General features: G+C 22.5%; 6 protein-coding genes across 6 annotated transcripts; 1 reads left to right on the top strand and 5 right to left on the bottom strand.

Moving 5' to 3' along the window:
• Positions 1–788: 788 nt before the first annotated feature.
• Positions 789–3611, bottom strand: PCHAS_1326400 (conserved Plasmodium protein, unknown function; the record flags this gene model as incomplete). The annotated part of the gene is made up of 1 exon (XM_016799222.1): positions 789–3611. The coding sequence occupies one exon, from the start codon at positions 3609–3611 to the stop codon at positions 789–791; it is 2823 nt and encodes a 940-aa protein (XP_016654543.1).
• Positions 3612–5102: 1491 nt separating this feature from the next.
• PCHAS_1326300 (conserved protein, unknown function) lies at positions 5103–6128 on the top strand (the record flags this gene model as incomplete). The annotated part of the gene is made up of 1 exon (XM_734882.2): positions 5103–6128. The coding sequence occupies one exon, from the start codon at positions 5103–5105 to the stop codon at positions 6126–6128; it is 1026 nt and encodes a 341-aa protein (XP_739975.2).
• Positions 6129–7034: 906 nt separating this feature from the next.
• PCHAS_1326200 (OPA3-like protein, putative) lies at positions 7035–7622 on the bottom strand (the record flags this gene model as incomplete). Its single annotated transcript, XM_730665.2, has 1 exon — positions 7035–7622. One exon carries the CDS (start codon positions 7620–7622, stop codon positions 7035–7037), a length of 588 nt encoding a protein of 195 aa, XP_735758.2.
• A 906-nt stretch (positions 7623–8528) lies between these two features.
• PCHAS_1326100 (GTP-binding protein, putative) lies at positions 8529–11009 on the bottom strand (the record flags this gene model as incomplete). Its single annotated transcript, XM_733551.2, has 1 exon — positions 8529–11009. One exon carries the CDS (start codon positions 11007–11009, stop codon positions 8529–8531), a length of 2481 nt encoding a protein of 826 aa, XP_738644.2.
• Positions 11010–12044: 1035 nt separating this feature from the next.
• Positions 12045–14033, bottom strand: PCHAS_1326000 (ATP-dependent RNA helicase DBP5, putative; the record flags this gene model as incomplete). The annotated part of the gene is made up of 1 exon (XM_016799220.1): positions 12045–14033. One exon carries the CDS (start codon positions 14031–14033, stop codon positions 12045–12047), a length of 1989 nt encoding a protein of 662 aa, XP_016654542.1.
• Positions 14034–15819: 1786 nt separating this feature from the next.
• On the bottom strand, positions 15820–16829 carry PCHAS_1325900 (golgi apparatus membrane protein TVP23, putative; the record flags this gene model as incomplete). Its single annotated transcript, XM_016799219.1, has 3 exons — positions 15820–16159; positions 16247–16372; positions 16606–16829. The coding sequence occupies 3 exons, from the start codon at positions 16827–16829 to the stop codon at positions 15820–15822; spliced, it is 690 nt and encodes a 229-aa protein (XP_016654541.1).
• Positions 16830–17557: the final 728 nt, after the last annotated feature.

The following is a 17557-nucleotide window of genomic DNA, read 5'->3' as shown; positions in this document are numbered from 1 at the left end:
TATCGTTAATAATTTATTTCATTTAATTATAAAATATATATACAGAATGTTATTATGCTAATATGTAATAACACATATGGGAATAATTTAGATCTTCATTATACATTGTAGCAGTTTTTCTTTTTTGTGTCTTAAATATTTTTAAATATTCAATGAATTAATAAAATTATTACATAATAATTATTGTTTTCCAGTTTTTTATGGTTACCTTTCTATTTTATTTATTCGTGTGTTTATTTTATTACTAACCTATGAGAACTAAAGATTAAGCATATGCAAAAAGGTGAATAAAATATATAAATATTATTACTTTTCATAGCATGCTTATTTTTTTAAACTAAGTTTTTTATTAAAGTGTTACCCAATTAGAATAAGCCAAACTCACACTAAAATGGCAAATGCACATTTTTCTTATTTCCTTTATTGTATATAAAATTTGTTTGTACATATACGTGCATATAAGTAAAGATCGGCAAAAATGCCATGCATGTAGAATAAAAAATAAATACTTTATTCATTTTTATGGATATATATAGTGTGATATAAAGGTAGACTAATTGTGGAAGTTTTATTTTATTTTTTTTTAATATTTACAAATTTTTTATTTAATGAAAATGAAAAGTTGGTTTGGTGGAAACAAATAGCTAGAAAATTTTATTATGCATAATGAAATAAAAAATTGAACAAAATAAAACAAATAAATATAATAAAAATGGCTATACATGTGATATACACAATATTATGTATTGGGTATTGTACATATATGAGGCATCCAATGTAAAACATAATTACACAGTAACGTGTGCATACAAATAGTCCTTAATTTCTTCATACAATTTATTAAAGTTAGCTTTTTGATAAAATAAAATAAATAAATTAATTAAACATAGATCATACTTATTTTCTATCATACTATTAACTAATGCAATTGTGTCCTTTTGATCAATTTCATGATTTGTAGATAAATTATAAGTTCCGTCTTTGTAAACTAAATTAAAATTATGATTATAGATAGGTCTAAGTTGGTCGGCAATGTGTTCATAAATATTGTTACTTAATGGTGAACTTCCGTTTTGCAAATATATATTAATAATAGATTTTAATAAATCTTCGTCTGTCTCTTTATTTAATTTAATATAAACCGCAATATTAGTAATAACGTTATAATGTACATTTTGATTGTCTGAATATATATTTAAAAATTTTAAAATAAATAATTTTTGGAAAAGTATTTGTGCTATTCTATTTGCAACACTACAAGTGTTCACATCAAATTGATTGTAGTAATTATTTATAACTAAAAATAAGTATAAAATATTGTATATCAATACTGTATTATTTATGTAGAATAATAAGTTCTTTAAACAGTTAAACGTATTTATAATCATATTTTTATATGAACAATGAAAAAGAAACTGTTCTAAATTTGTAACATTTTTCATATTGATAGTTAGCAAATTTTGACTAACATGTTCATATATATCTGGTTTATTTTTGTATAATAACATAAAAAATTCTTCAGAGTTTTTTTCAAACTCGTATTTGTCTAATAAACCATCTATATTATTATAAAAATTATGATCAATATAATTTTTATTGTTTATAAAATTTTGAAGACACGATAATAGTATTACTACCTTATCAGCCCCTATTTTATAAGTACTTGATAATTCATTTTGTTCTGTAATTTTTTTGACAAAATAATCTACATATAACAATATATATATATTATTTGTATAAGTACTAATTGGTTCAATATAAAACAATAATAGATTTATATTATTTGTACTTGTTTCTAAATTATTTATAAAATAAGTTAGCATGTGCTTATAATTTGGAATCTTTCCTATCGCTAAAAGAAGTATTGACAAATATTTTTTTATATCTATATTTTTCATATTAATGAAATAGTTATTCTTTTTTAAAAAATGTACGTAGTTTAATTCGTTGAATCCCATTTTAGGGGAATCTGAATTATTTGTCTTAATGTCTAGGTTAGCATCCCCTTTATCAGATTTTTTAGATGACACCAAAACATCAAAATCATGATTTTCATTCAAATGTAAGGAATTTTTTCCAGGCTTTTGGCTTTTATTATTAATACCATATTTTGAACAATAATAATCATAATATAGAATAGGAATATGATTAAATATTTTTATGCAATTGACAATATTTTTGTGTTTTGTAGGGGTATATTCATTTACGTATTGAGAAATACATTTTAATCTCTCATCAATTAGACATAAAATAATAAATTTAGTGTCTTCATTTTGTTCATATTGATGAATTGAATCATAATTAATGTCATTTTCAATTGAATCAATATTGTCTATCATTTTCAATAGTAAAAACAAATGGTGTGTATTAGCATGCCTAAGTATGGTAGAATTGGTTTTAATAAATTTGTAAAAATCAGAAAAAATATTTGTATTGTATATATTTTTAATTTTTTTATTTGTCTCATTTGTTATAGTATCTTTTTTTGCTATTCCAGATATGTAGTAGAAACATTGAATAATCATATGGAGCTCATTTATATCTTGAATATTTACTTTTTCATTTTTTAATTTGCTAAGATTTAACGATTTTAAAGTTTCGAAAAATGTGCTAGCACAATGATTGAGAAATTCGTTATTGTATACATTATAGGTGGTAAATAAAAAATATATTTTTGTGATTTGATCTAAATTTAAATCATTTTTTCTTTTATAAAATAAGTAGGTACTATATTTCATTAAATTTTTGGCTAAGGCATTTATTTGAATATTATTTTTGTTAGCTAAATTTTGTTTTTCAAAATTTGTTAATATAATTTTTTTTAAAAGTTCCTTTTTGGTATCCACCCCTGAAATATTTTTTACTAATTCATTGGTTTCATAAATACAACGGGACATTATATCATAATGTAATAATCCATCATTGTAATTAAAATAATCATCTTTTGAATCCCCTTTATCACTTTGATAGTGTACATAAAATAAATGTACTAGTAGCAATTCATTCGTTTTAAAATTATAAATATTATTTATAACATATTCGCTAATTTGTCTTAAATATTCCACATTTACATTATTAAATAAAAAACTATATAATACTAATAAAATATGATCTACAGTAAAAATATTTAAATTGTTCATAATAAATATATACACCTTTTTTGTATTATTTATGCACATTTTTTTTTTGTTATTATTTTGGCTAGTAATAACCTTATAATTAAAATTGTTTTCATTTATTTCATTTTGTGAATTTTCTAAATTTTCTAAATTAATAAAACTATTATTGTTTTTGTAACTATATAGCATTGTCTCTTTCTTATCAATATTTTTTTTTATAATATCTATATTTTTATAAAGATAACACATTCCGGCATCAATGCTGGACATGACGGTATTCTCATTATGTTCATTACCACTAGCATATTCACCACCATTTTCGTTACTTTTTTTTTTCAAATTTTTTACTAATCTAATCATATAATTATTATATTTTAATTTGTTACATAAATCCTCATTTGTAGTAAAAAGGAATGAACGAAATTGATGAAATATTTTCTCTTCTTTATAAAAAAAAAATATATGCTTTGATCTGGTGGCCCAATACCGCATAATTTGAATAGATATTCAATTTGTGAAAAAGAAAAAGCATATATATATTTGTCTCACTCATAAAGCAGCATTTATACACCACATTTATTCGATTTTAAAGAATAACAAAGAATATAAATATGTTATTTGTCCAAAAAGATAACCTTATTTTTCTCTCGTCCCACCTTTATTTACACATACCGCTTAAAATTATTATGGTACATTTTTTTGATGAGGAAAATTAATATATTTATATGTTTGATTAAATGATGAAATTGTTATATTATCACAAGGACATATAGTTGGTAAAATAATTAAATTTTTTAAAAAATAAAGGCGAAAAATGTATAGCTAGCCATAATAAAATAGTGATAACATAGCCAAAATTACTACTATTTCACGGGGTAATAAATTAAAAAATATTGCAATAATTTATGTTACAATTTTAGGAATAAACTGTGGATTTATTTTTTCACTTTTTGGAATTGTATTTTATTTATATTTCTACATTATTCTTCAAAAGGTAAAATTATATTATATATATATTTATATGTTTATAGCATAAAAATGGAATATATACAGTTCCTATAAAATGTGCGCATGTTGTATAAATTGCGATAAAGGTAAAGCACTAAACCGTAAATATTAAATAGATACATAATTTAATATAAGAATATTATACTTTAATTATTTGTTGATATGTTATGTATTATATTAATGTTTTAATTTTTTTAAGTTTATAAAAATATTTATTATCATGCTTACGAAGGAAAATACATATGCTTGTAAGATTATGTATACACATGGTTAAATATATTAAAATTTTTGATTTTCAATATTTTTATTGTACCTATTATACAATTATATATTCTATTTCTACTGGCCTAAATATACAGTAGAGTTATTCCTTTGTAAATTTATTCATTCTCACATATAATTAATAATATATATATAAATGTATTGTGTATTTTATAATTTTCATTTTATAGCTTTTTTTTTAATTATAGTTATTTATTGATAAGCATTTATAAAATTACAATTTTTTAAAATAGGGTTCGGTAAACACATTGTGAGCTGCAAACTTTCACTCCCATACCTCAAATGATACAAAAAAAAACAGATATAATAATATTCAATTAATATTATATAAATATATATATGCAATCTTTTGATGGAAAAAAACAGCGAAAAAATAACCATAACTTCGATTTAATTTAAATTAGTGTAAACTCTATAAATTAAATAAAACTGGATATTAATATATTTTTGAAGATTGCATTCCATATTCAAAACGAAAAAAAAGTAATTGAAAAGGAGGTGAAAAAATCACGAAAAGCCTATACTCAAATATAGCATTATATAAAAATTAATAGCATTACCAACATTAATGTCATATTAATTGCAGTAATCGGAATAGTATCGATACTTACAGCAGCAGAAGCATTCATGATAGCGTGAATCTTAAAGCTTTGAGATCCTTTTTAAAAGTATATATACATATTAATTAAAAAAATGAATTACCTGAGAAACAGAAAACCTAAGGATGATGAAAATAACGAGGGATCACCGGATTCACCGACAAATGAAAATCAGGAATCAGTTAATAAAGTAAATGCAGCTTTGAGTTATAGTAAAAATTTAATAGATGAAAAGGTGCGAACTAAAATTAAATATTCTTCTTTGGCGGGTATATTTATTGTATTTTTAATATTTATTGGATTTTTTCAAAAATGTTTAGAATTTTATCACACCCATTTTTGTAAGTTCAAATATGTTGACGTATCTGATACAGAAAAACTAAAAGAGGTATTCTTTAGTAACAAGCCTTATTTAGTTTATTGTAAAAATGACAAAAATGATGCTATACATCCTGTTATTAATAATAGTCTATCAAGTTTTCCATCTATTTTAAATGTTGCCATAACTAATTGTAAAAGTATATTACCTAGTAAACAAAATGTTTACCAACGTTTTAATTTAAGTGATAAGACAAAAGCTTTTATAATATGCTATGGAAGAAAACCTAAACCAATTCCTGATGCTGTATTAGATAATAAAAAAAAATTTATATCATTTGTACATGAATCAATAGTATTTGGGGTACCATTTTTTAGTAAATTCCCACAATTTCAAACAAAATGTCTAAACAAGAATAAGAGATGTATTTTATTTATTAGTAGCGTAAATTTAACTAGCAAAAGTGTTAAATATAATTATATTAATGATATATTTGTTAATAATAAATATTTTGATATTAATCCTTTGATAGTTGATAATAAAAAATTCTTAGTTAAATTAAGTGATGAAGTATTTAACTCTTATTCAAAAAAAAAAGATATTCATGTTTTATGCCTTTTTAATAATAGTGCTGATAATAATACTGAATATTATGGATATTTTTATAAAGATGAATTTGACAATTTTAAAAAAATGTCCTCTTTTATATCGGGCTGTATAAAGGCTACTCCTAAAAGTACTGAAGCAATTAAATTGTCATCGAGCCCACAAATTAAATACCGAGCTAGTAAAAAGAAATAAAGAATTATAGAAGAAAAATGAAAGAAAGATGAAAGAAAAACAACGCACATATGCATAAGTTTGGAATTTCTACATATCATGCTCCTATTATGGATTTACACTCCTCTTGAAATATGGATGAATGAAAAAAACTACATAAATATTTATTCAGTGGCGTAATAAATATACAGCTATTAATAGTAAATATAACTATGCATATTTCATAAAATGTTTAAACCCCGTAAAATTTTCAATGCTTACATTTAACTTTGTTTTTTATTCTATTTATTTATCTATCTTTTTTTAATAATGTTATTTATTTTTAATATTTTTATTTTACGTCTTTCTTTTTTTGTTTTTAATTTATGCTTTTATAGCATTTCATATTTATTCGTTCCTATGGGTTAAAATATATGTTTCCATAGAGAACAAAATACATACAAAGGAACTTATACAAATTTTGTCTATTACAAAATGAATTTTTTTATTTTTACTATATGTATAAATATTCATATATATGTATATATATGAATTGCATATTTATGCTTTCAAAGTTTAATATGATAAATGCATTTCATCAACGATTTTAAAAAAACATTATTTATTAACCGTAAATTTTTAAAACATTCAAAAAAATATATATAGCCATCGATATGTATAGCTATATACACGTACGGATATCTGTTTATTTATAAAATAAAAAATTTTCCAAAAAAATTGGAAGTATACACACGCCACAAAAAAAGTGATGAATCATTTCATCAGAGTACGCTGAAAAATATAATTTAGTTTCTAATTACTTATTGGCAAATATTGTAAAACAAATAAAAACAATATATTATCCTATAATTAAAATTTTATGCATAGACATGTTTCATTATTTGTAATGCTTTGAATTATATATGTTTTGGTTAAATAATACCAGTTTTAGTCACTTTTATTTGTATTTTCATTTTTCTTTTCATCTTCGTTTTTTACTGTTTGATCATAATTTGTTGTTTCGGTAGGTTGACCCATAATTTTATAGTAAATTCCCTTAAAAAAATTTGTATGTTCAACTTCAAAGTTTCTATTGTCTCTGCTATTTTGTTTATGTGGTAATACAATTTTCATAATTTCATCATTCTCTTGTTGTAACTCTTTTATTTGTAATTTTAAGGTTTCTAATTTATGATTTAACGCTAATTCTTTGTTTGCTTCCTTTATACTATTTCTTTTATATTCAGCAATAATAATTAAAGCTGCTGTTAAAAATATGATGGTTTCACCAAGTATTTCACTACCTACATTCACCGATTTACTTTCACTTATATAAGAACTATAATTAACATTGGTTAAATTGGCGTTATAAAATTTTTTTTGGATGTATTGTTCAAAAAAATAATATTTTTTTCCACAAAATATACATATACTTTTAAATTTTTTATTTTCTATGGCCTTTTTCTTTATATAGCCGGATATAGGTTTACTTATTTGTCTTACTAATACAATTCCGATTTTAAAAAAGGGGATCATTTTCTTGTTTTTTGTTTATTTAATTTATTATTTTTTATAAAGCTCTTTTCTTTATCACTTCATAAATTTTGTTAAATTGTCAACGTTATCTCATCCCCTTTCTAGAAATATTCATAAAACATATGTACAAATATATCTTCGTATTTCTATTATCCTATGTGTATTATTTGTTTTTTTTTTGGCAATACCCTTGATATATTTATTTTTTATTGTTATTTCCCATATTGTATTTCCTTTTAAATCTATCATTTCTTTATTTTTTTGGTCCGTTTTTTCATTAAAAAACTAAATATAGACGAGTTATTTTTGTATTTTTAAAATAACACATGAGTGTAATATTTTTTTGAAGTATATAAAAAAATTAGAAAATTTCTTTTATTTTAATTTTGTCCTGTTCATTTTAAAAATGCATAAAAATATATATTTAAATAGAAAAATGAAATCCGCCAAATATTATATGCATTATGTATTCTCCCATACTTCATTTTTTTTTGCAAAATTATTGCAATGTAAATAATATAAGTACAATGTGCATACATAGGCATTTATTTTTTTTACATATTTTATTTTTTTTAAATAGCTACATATAAAACAATAATTAATAGAAATTTACTAAACTATATAATTGTTGTAATTTTTTTTGTAAAACATTTTTTTTTAATATGCATGTGGGAGTGTATACTATTATTGTATTAAATAGTTGAGAAATATATTATAATTTTTCAAAAATGGGAAAAAGAATAAGTATTCATATATATGTATGTACGAATAATTATTCTCTCTTTTTAAATTCTTTAGCAAATGTAAATGTAACAATCTTAAAGCGAATAAATGATTTATGAATAAGAGGGAGTAATAAAAAAAAATGAAAATGACAAAAAAAACGAAAAAAAAAAAAATTAATTCTTATAAATAATGAACGATATTTTCCATATCAGCTTTGTCCGCCAATATTGATTGGGGAACAGTTGAAGATTCGTTCGGTTTACTTGTATCATCAAAATTGTGTAAATTTTCCAATTGAGATTGTTCCTTTTGGAGAGTCAGATTTTTCATATCTTGTCTTCTCTCTGGATTTTGGCGATCTAATTGTTCAATAATTTTTTTTTTTTTTTTAAGAATTTTTGGTGTCCTACCTCTATAAGATTTATATTTGAAAATGTCAACTTGTGTGTGTTTGATTCCATCATTAATCATTGATGGTCTCCTATAAATTTTAATGTTTTTTGGTGCATATATTTCAAATATTTTTATTCCCCGTCCTGTGATTGAAAACCAACATAAATCTGATATGACAATATCATCTATACTTTCATAATCTTTACCCAAAACTTTAACAGTATGTTTGACAAATGGTTTTAGTAAATCAAAATCTGAATAAACATGGGGAGGATATAAAAAAGAACATTTTTTTTTTTCTAAAAAATTTTCAATTTTTTCACTTCTGCACATATGTATTGTGACTTTATTTGATATATAAAAAGTTAGTAATGCAAAATTTCCATAAATTAAATTAATATAACATAAACTTCCTAAAATAATAGAATAATCATCTTTAAGCTTATAAGTAAAAGGTTGTATTTTTTTATTTATTATTATACTATTTAAATCGATATCTTTATATAATATAGAGCTATATTGATATTTGGTTGGTATACCAATAGTATCAATTATATTAACATCTTTTTTTAATTTGAATACATTATAATTTAATGTTGTATATGGTATATTTGAAACTGTTACCCCACCTTTTTTTCTTTTGCTATATATATCTCCTATATGTTTATAATTTATAAATTTTAAAAATGAATTTAGAAAAGAAGATTTGCCAACATTTACACAACCAACTATATATATATCAATTCCTTTATCTATGTCTATATAAGTTTTCATTCTTTCTTCTAATATATTATAATTATAACATTTCAATGCTGATATAAATATTAAATCATTTATATGAGTATTTTTTATTTGTCGTATCATATTACGAAACCATATTTTTATAATATCAAGATTTGTCGATTTAGGTAAACAATCTATTTTATTAACTAGCCATATAATATTTATATCTTTATTTTTACATCCTATATACAATTCAGGAAGTATAGTATTTTCAATATTTGTTATATCTATTATATAAAGTACTAAAGATTTTTTTTTCATTTTTTTTATTAAATTATTCATTATATTATTTCTATCAGCTTCTACATATTTAGCACTACTTATATTCATTTTTTCTGCATCTAGTCTTTTTATTTCATTTCGTTTTTTTAAAATATCTTTCTTCTCATATACATTAATAAATCTTTTGTCAATGTTGTATGAGCTATCTTCATAATATTTCACTTCCGATGTGTTATTCTCCAAAATGTTACTATTATCTCCATTTTGAAAAACACTTTTTTTATTACCCATTTGAGAATCTATCTGTTCATTTATACATACTTCTTTCTCTTCACATTGATAATTTTTTATATTTTCAAAATTATTTTCACTTATTTCATCATACTTTTCTTGTTTTTCTGAATATTGATTTGTATTGATCAAGTTTTTATGTAACTTTTTTTTTATAAAAGTAAGGGATTCAACGCTACATTTGTTAGTATTATCTATGCTATTTTTAGCCCCTTGAGAAATGTCCGAATAACAGTCTGACAATTCTTTTGGCTTCTCAGTGGCTTCCTTTTCTTCACCTCGATCTGCAACAATTTCATTACTATCAGTGTTTTCACTTTTTAGTAGTTCTTCATTTTTTACACTATTTAAATTTTGTTCAAAATTCGGGTCCTGATTTGCCTCATCATGCTTTTCCTTTAGATGGCCAAATTTAGCATGATCATTATCAAGATTTTTCTTTTCATTTTTATTGTTTTTTTTTCTTTCTTGATTTAACCGAATTTGCTCTTGTAAATCGGTTCTACATTTAATAATATTTTCAATTCTATTAACATCAACATCACATTTTGTATCTGATATTTTATAATGTTGTAATCTATAACAACGTTTGCATAAAATAATTTTTGTTTTAACTCGGTAGTTCAAAAAATTATTAACATCAACTTTTATTCCATCAGGTATACAATCTACTTCTTCACCTTTAACTTTTGTATAAAATTTTAATCGACCATTTGTATATTTTTCATAAACATTAAATGGGATGTACCCACTTTTTTTTTCATCAATTGTTTGTAAAAATTGGCCACAGCCAATACAACTAAGCTTTCTTAAGGGATTTGTATAAAATGGATCCTGCTCTATCTTTAAATTATTATTATCATTGGCATATTGTCTGTTATAAAACGCTTTAAATGCGTTTTTAGGTGAATTTGCTATTATTCGATATAATTTTGTATTGTGACATATATTTCTACGAAGTATTCTCAGCATTTATTCAACCCCCTTATTGTGTATGAAGTCCTATTTGCATACATATGTATGCAATTACAAATATATATACATATATATATTTATATATCCAATTTTATGCGAAAAATAATATTACTAAATATGCAAACAAATAATTGGAAACATACTCATATGAAAGAATTTTATAAATACAAAAAAATCGAGAAAATATTATGTGTAGCTTTTCTACAAATATAAACAAATCCAATTTAACTAACGAAATGTGATTCAAAAAAAGAACTTAGATAAAAAAATTAACATTACAAATTCAGAAATAACAATGTTTTATTTTTGGAACATAGCCAAAGTATATTTTACATTTGTTTACATTATTTAATTTTATATTTTTTTTGCTACATATATTTTTTTGAATATCACATCATCTACATATTGTAGGCGCATTACATATAGCATATAATTATTTATTAACAGTATTGCCGTTGAAAAAAAAAATTGCATATGCTAGAATATTTCATTTTTACTTGAAGAAAATATAATTTATTATAATTTCAAGTTAAAAAATTCTTAACATGCAATTTATTTTCATTTTAATATAATATTATTTTAAAATTGATATACGATTTTTCAGCTTATCCAAGCATAAGCTTGGGTTTGTTAAAAATTTATATGCGATAATTAAAAATTTTTACTATGTATTAATATACACACACAATACATACCAGCATATTGGCATACCAATATACCTTCACAATTTAAAAGTTCGCAAAATTTAATAAAATTAAAGAATATGCAGTTTTAAATGTATATATATTAACCATACATGAATTTTATTAAGCATGTCAACATTTTAACGGAGACGAAATAATTTATGTAGAAAAAACAAAATAGCAAAATAAATGGAAAATTATAATATAAAATACATGAACTCATTTATTATCCTCTTTTCCAATTCAATGAGTGAATTAGTTTATTTTATTCAAAATGAAATAATAATTTTGCATTTTTCATCTCGACGTTTGCAAAGAAATGAGAAAAATATCATACACATATTTTTTTTTAATTTTTCAACTTGGTTATAGAGGTCATCATAAGTTCTGAATCATATTCAAGATCTGAAATTACGCACTTGTAATATTTTTCAATTTGTTGAATATGTGGCATTTGCATTTTACTAATAAAATTAATAGCCATACCCTTTGTTCCAAATCTTCCTGTTCTTCCAATTCTATGAATATAAGTTTCCATGTTTACATTTTGATTTGCTATAGCATCAGCTGAATTAGTTATTCTACCTTGATAAATATATGGCAAATCAAAATTAATAACCAAACTTATAGATGGAACATCAATACCTCTAGATAATAGATCTGTACATATTAAAACTTTTGATATACCTTTTTTAAAATCAGACATTAAAGAATCTCTTGTTTTAGGATCCATACCCATTACATTTGTTTTTTCAACTTTGTTTTTTGTAAATCTACTAATTACACTATCTGCACAAATTAGTGTAACGTTGTGATTATTTTCTGTCATAAACTGATATAAATTATATGCTGATTTTTTGGAATTAACAAATATAACACATTGTGATATAGTCATAGAACAATATAATTCAGATAAATAGTAATATTTTTGTTCATCATTTTCTGTTATTAAATAATATTGTTTAACACATTTTAAAGTTAAATCTTCTTGTCTCACACTTATTTTTGTTGCTCTTGGGGCAAATTTATCAGCAAAAACTCTTACATTATCATTATATGTAGCTGAAAATAAAAGTATTTGACAACTTTTTGGTAAAAATCTTTTTATACTTTCAACTTGTGATGACATATTATTTTTAATATCAATTAAATCATCTGCTTCATCTAACACAAATATTTTTATATTATTAGTGTCGATATATTTTCTTTTTAAAAAATCTAGAGTTTTACCAGGAGTACCAACATATATTTGGATACCATTAGATTTATTATATTTTTCACATAATGGAACAGCTAAAAATGTTCTAACGTTTAAATATTTTGTAAATTTACCAACGACGTCATAATTTTGTTGTGCTAATTCTCTGGTTGGACATATACAAACTGCTTGTAATGAATATAATGCTCTATTGATTTTTGATAGCATTGCTATTACAAAAGTTAATGTTTTACCAGACCCATTTTGTGATTGTGCAATTAAATTTCTGTTACTATCTAATATGATTGGTAATGCATATGCTTGAATTTTTGATGGTCCAAAAAATTTTAAGTAAGTTAATATTTGTATAAGTTCATTATCAATTTTTAATTCTTCCCATGAATTTTTAGAATGATATAATTTAAAGTCACTTTGTTCCTTTCCGGTTGCGTCTGCAATTTTACCGCCACTCATATATTTATCAGCTAGCTTAGCCATATTTGCAGAAACAGAAACACCATTTGTTTTTTTAATAGAATCTTCTTTATTACCCTTATTCTTTTCATCATTTTCTATGTTGATGTTTTCAATTAATGATATTGCTTCTTCTTCAAGAGGTAACTCTGGTTCACAATTTTCAATTTCATAGTCATCATTATCTTCTACTAATTCACTGTGTTTTTTTTTTATAACTTCTTTATTTTCTCCATTTACGTCATCATTTTTTTCCCCTTCTTTATCCTTTTTATTATCAGCCGATTTTCCGGTATCATTATTTTCACTTTCATTTGTTTGGCTTACTTTGGATGGGCTTTGGGCATTATTTTCTTCTGATTTATCATCTTTTTTATTATCACCTTGTGCTAATTTTAGTAAATCTGCTGGTATTGTATTTCCACCCTTTCCCCCCATCATACTTAACATAGTTTGAAGAACTTTGGGATCATCTTTATTTTTTTGTAAATATGATAAAAACATATTCATAACATTTTCATCTTCCTTTTTTTCTGGTGTATCTTTATCTTCTTTCTCATTTTCATCTTTTATTTTTTCGTCAACTTGTTCATTTGTTTTTTCGTCGGCTTTTTCGTCGTTTTTTTCGTCGATTTTTTCTTTTGGTTTTTCTTCTGTCAAACTCATTTTTTTATTTTAAGATTTTCAAAAAATAAATGTGTGGACTTATTTTGTAAATGTACTACACGCTTTGATTTTTAATTAATTGTTTTTTGTTTTGGTTCTTTTTTGCTCGGTTTTATAAAATTATATTCACTGTATGTATTAAGGAAATACGAAAAATAGCTATACTTTGAAGCCTTTATCTTTTTATCACAATTCAAAACGTATAAGTATATATAGATATATCAAATAACCATTTGTACATGCTTATATGGTATATAGATATTTCCAACGCTGCTACATATAGGTATATATAAATATCACCAAATCAAAATAATTAGTCTTGGTTTTTCCTTTTTAATGATAACATGAATTATGTTATATATATTTTTTTATAGTTTCGGGAGAATAATTAATATTTGATTTGCAGGTTCGTTTTTTTGCAATTTTATTATATGCCTATAACCCCCAGTTCTCAAAATTTATACGAAAATACGGACTTTAAAGTATAAAAAAATAATATATAAAATAAATAAATTTTATACTTATAATAACAAATGTAGCTTTTAATTTTTATTTAAAAAAATGTATGTTAATATAATTTCTAATTCAATAGTTTCATAATTTGTACTCTCAATGTTGTGATTAACATTATTTTTTTAATATATACAAAAAGCTATTTAAAAGTAAAAAAAAATATAAATAATATGATAGACTTGAAATATTCAATTGAAAAACATTTTAAAGATATTTTAAAAATAAATAAAAAAACATTGTAGTGGGAAAATCATATTACATATATAGCCCTACATATATGCATATGTATATATAATATTTGCATGACGGCTTTTTTCCACACCAACAATTTTTATAGACCTCAGTGTTTTGAAATATGCTATATTTTTTAATTGAATATCTATATATGAAATTAACTGTACGCTTTTAAAAAAATTTCCATTTTAATATCAATAGTTAATTAGTTTTTGTATATTATAAATTTATACATTGAAAAAAATATTTTAAGGGAATAATATATTGTTGAAAAATATAAAGCAAAAAATAAATATTTTATCTTATGAAATCCATATTTTAATATTTTAAATGTGTCATGATTATAATATGGATAATATGCTATGAGGTTATAAATAATAGTTAGTTCATCATATATATATGCATATTATATATCCTTTTTTATAAGTTATTAAGTTCTTTAAAAGAGAAATGATAATAAATTCCAGTAATTTTTGTGTGGATATATAGTATATTCCTATTATATGTACTTAATACAAATGATTGGGAAGGGCATATGTAGTATGGAAATGCCATATAATATGAAATTAAAAAAAAATATGTTTATGCCTTTTTAATCTTGCAATATGCATACCTCTTTTCATTCGTAAATGCAATAATAATAAATCTCAGTGAAAAAGAGAAACGGTTGTTACAATTTTTGCATATGTCCTTGAATTATACGCTCATATTATTTGCATAGGAGACCTTGCACATTATATGTGCAACCCTTTAAGCAAAATATAAATTTTCTGTTGAATATATTTGTTTTGAAATATATTTTTTAAAACCATTTTAAAGAAACATTTTTATATTAATTAAAGGAATATATTATGTAGAAAATATTGCCAATTTTAAGTTTTAAGCATTATAATTTTGTTCTATTCTTACAACATATAATATTTTTTAAAAATATAAAAATATGTAAATATATAATATGCACACAAAAAAAAATAGCACAAATATTGTTGTGTAACATTAAATTTGGAAACTAATCAAATAAAATTCATATAATTTTTTTTTACATATTATAAAATATTTTATTATATATATAATTTAAATTAACATTGCTCATAATATTTGCAACCATTTTTCGTTGTTCTTTTGAGCATTGCCAAAAATTAAATAAATTATAAAAGGACAAAAATAAGCATATACAACATAATAAAAACCAGCAAAGCTGTAAGGACATTAACATTTGTATTGTTTGCATGAGCCATATTAAAAAATATGCATATAATGCATACCAAAAAATATTTTTATCCATATTATTTAATGAGGTTTCTTCGGAAGATTGGAAAACGATTTTGTTAGAATAATCAGGATTGGCATCGATCCACCATATCATTTTTACTAAAAATCTTAAAAAATATATAAAATACATAAAAATATTTATGTATATATAATATAGTAACTATCTACGAAATGAAGTCCTTTTTCTTCCTTACCTTCCAGTAATATTTTTAACCAAATAAAAATCCAACGATACTAAAAAAAGAGTTATTGCGAATGTTATAATGAAATCATTTTCCTTAGACTTTTCACTTCGAAATATGAAGGGTCCAATGAAATATCTACAAGTTATAAAATAAAACAAAAAAATGGAATATATATGTGTGCATTTTTCAAAGCAAGAATACCAACAATAATGTCTTCCCCATATGTTCAAATCAAATATGTGAATCTTGTAGGCAAGCATGATTATGATAGGTTAATGGACATATTAACGAAGGGGGATTCAATTTATGTATGCAAATATGTTATGCATTTTTGGGGTATGTATATGATTTTTTATAAAAATTATTACAATATCACAGATAGGAGTTTAAAAAATATATGAGTTAAACACACATATGGGTGCTTCGTTTTTTGCATAAATGTGTTAAAATAATCATTCAAGTCATTTTGGAATGATGAATTCGTATTAAAATCATAAGACATATTCATGTTCATATTGTTATTTTTTGATACTGGATAATTAATATTGGTACTTTCATTATGTTCATTTTCAAACATATTGTTTCTATTCATTTTGAGGGGAAGTAATTTGCTAAATTTCCAATTTAAAATATGCTTTCATGGGGTATAAGCTGTACATTTATTTATTTGTCAAATATTCGAATTTTAAAAAAAAAATATGAAAAATAAAAAGATTATAGTGGTTACTCAAAATAAATATACTTTGACGATCTTTAGTATTTTTTAATATATTATTTTTTTTTTATTCCCTGCTTCAATCTTAAAAATTGTTTTTTAATTTCCCTTGAAGATATATTTACCCCCTTTAGCAAATGTGTATTAAGTGAAATATTATGCTCAATATTACTAGCTATAAATTTTTTTTTCACCACTTTAGTAATATATTAATTATTTTTTCATAAGTTATATTTTTTATTGAATTATTATATTATAAAAAAGGTATGTATATATATATGTATATCAAATTTTAATATTAACATATAAGATGTTGCATATGTATAATAATATTACATTAAGGAAATAAATGCCTTATATACCACCAGACAAAATTATCCCTATAATATAACAACATAATTATTATATATGTATGTAATTAGTTTTTTTCATGCATTAAATGGCGAGTATATAATTAAATATATGAAAGAAAAATAGTATATATACTTATATATATATATAATAACAATAATAACCCATTGTGTAATGGTTCCTATTTTAAGCATTTCTACATCCTGTTAATTTGTAAAATCAAGCATAAAATAATTTATTTTTTCCCACTCATT

Source organism: Plasmodium chabaudi (assembly GCF_900002335.3).
Source record: "Plasmodium chabaudi chabaudi strain AS genome assembly, chromosome: 13".
Lineage (NCBI taxonomy): Eukaryota > Apicomplexa > Aconoidasida > Haemosporida > Plasmodiidae > Plasmodium > Plasmodium chabaudi.
Note: the sequence above shows the minus strand (reverse complement) of the source record. Positions and strands in the feature narration are given on the sequence as shown.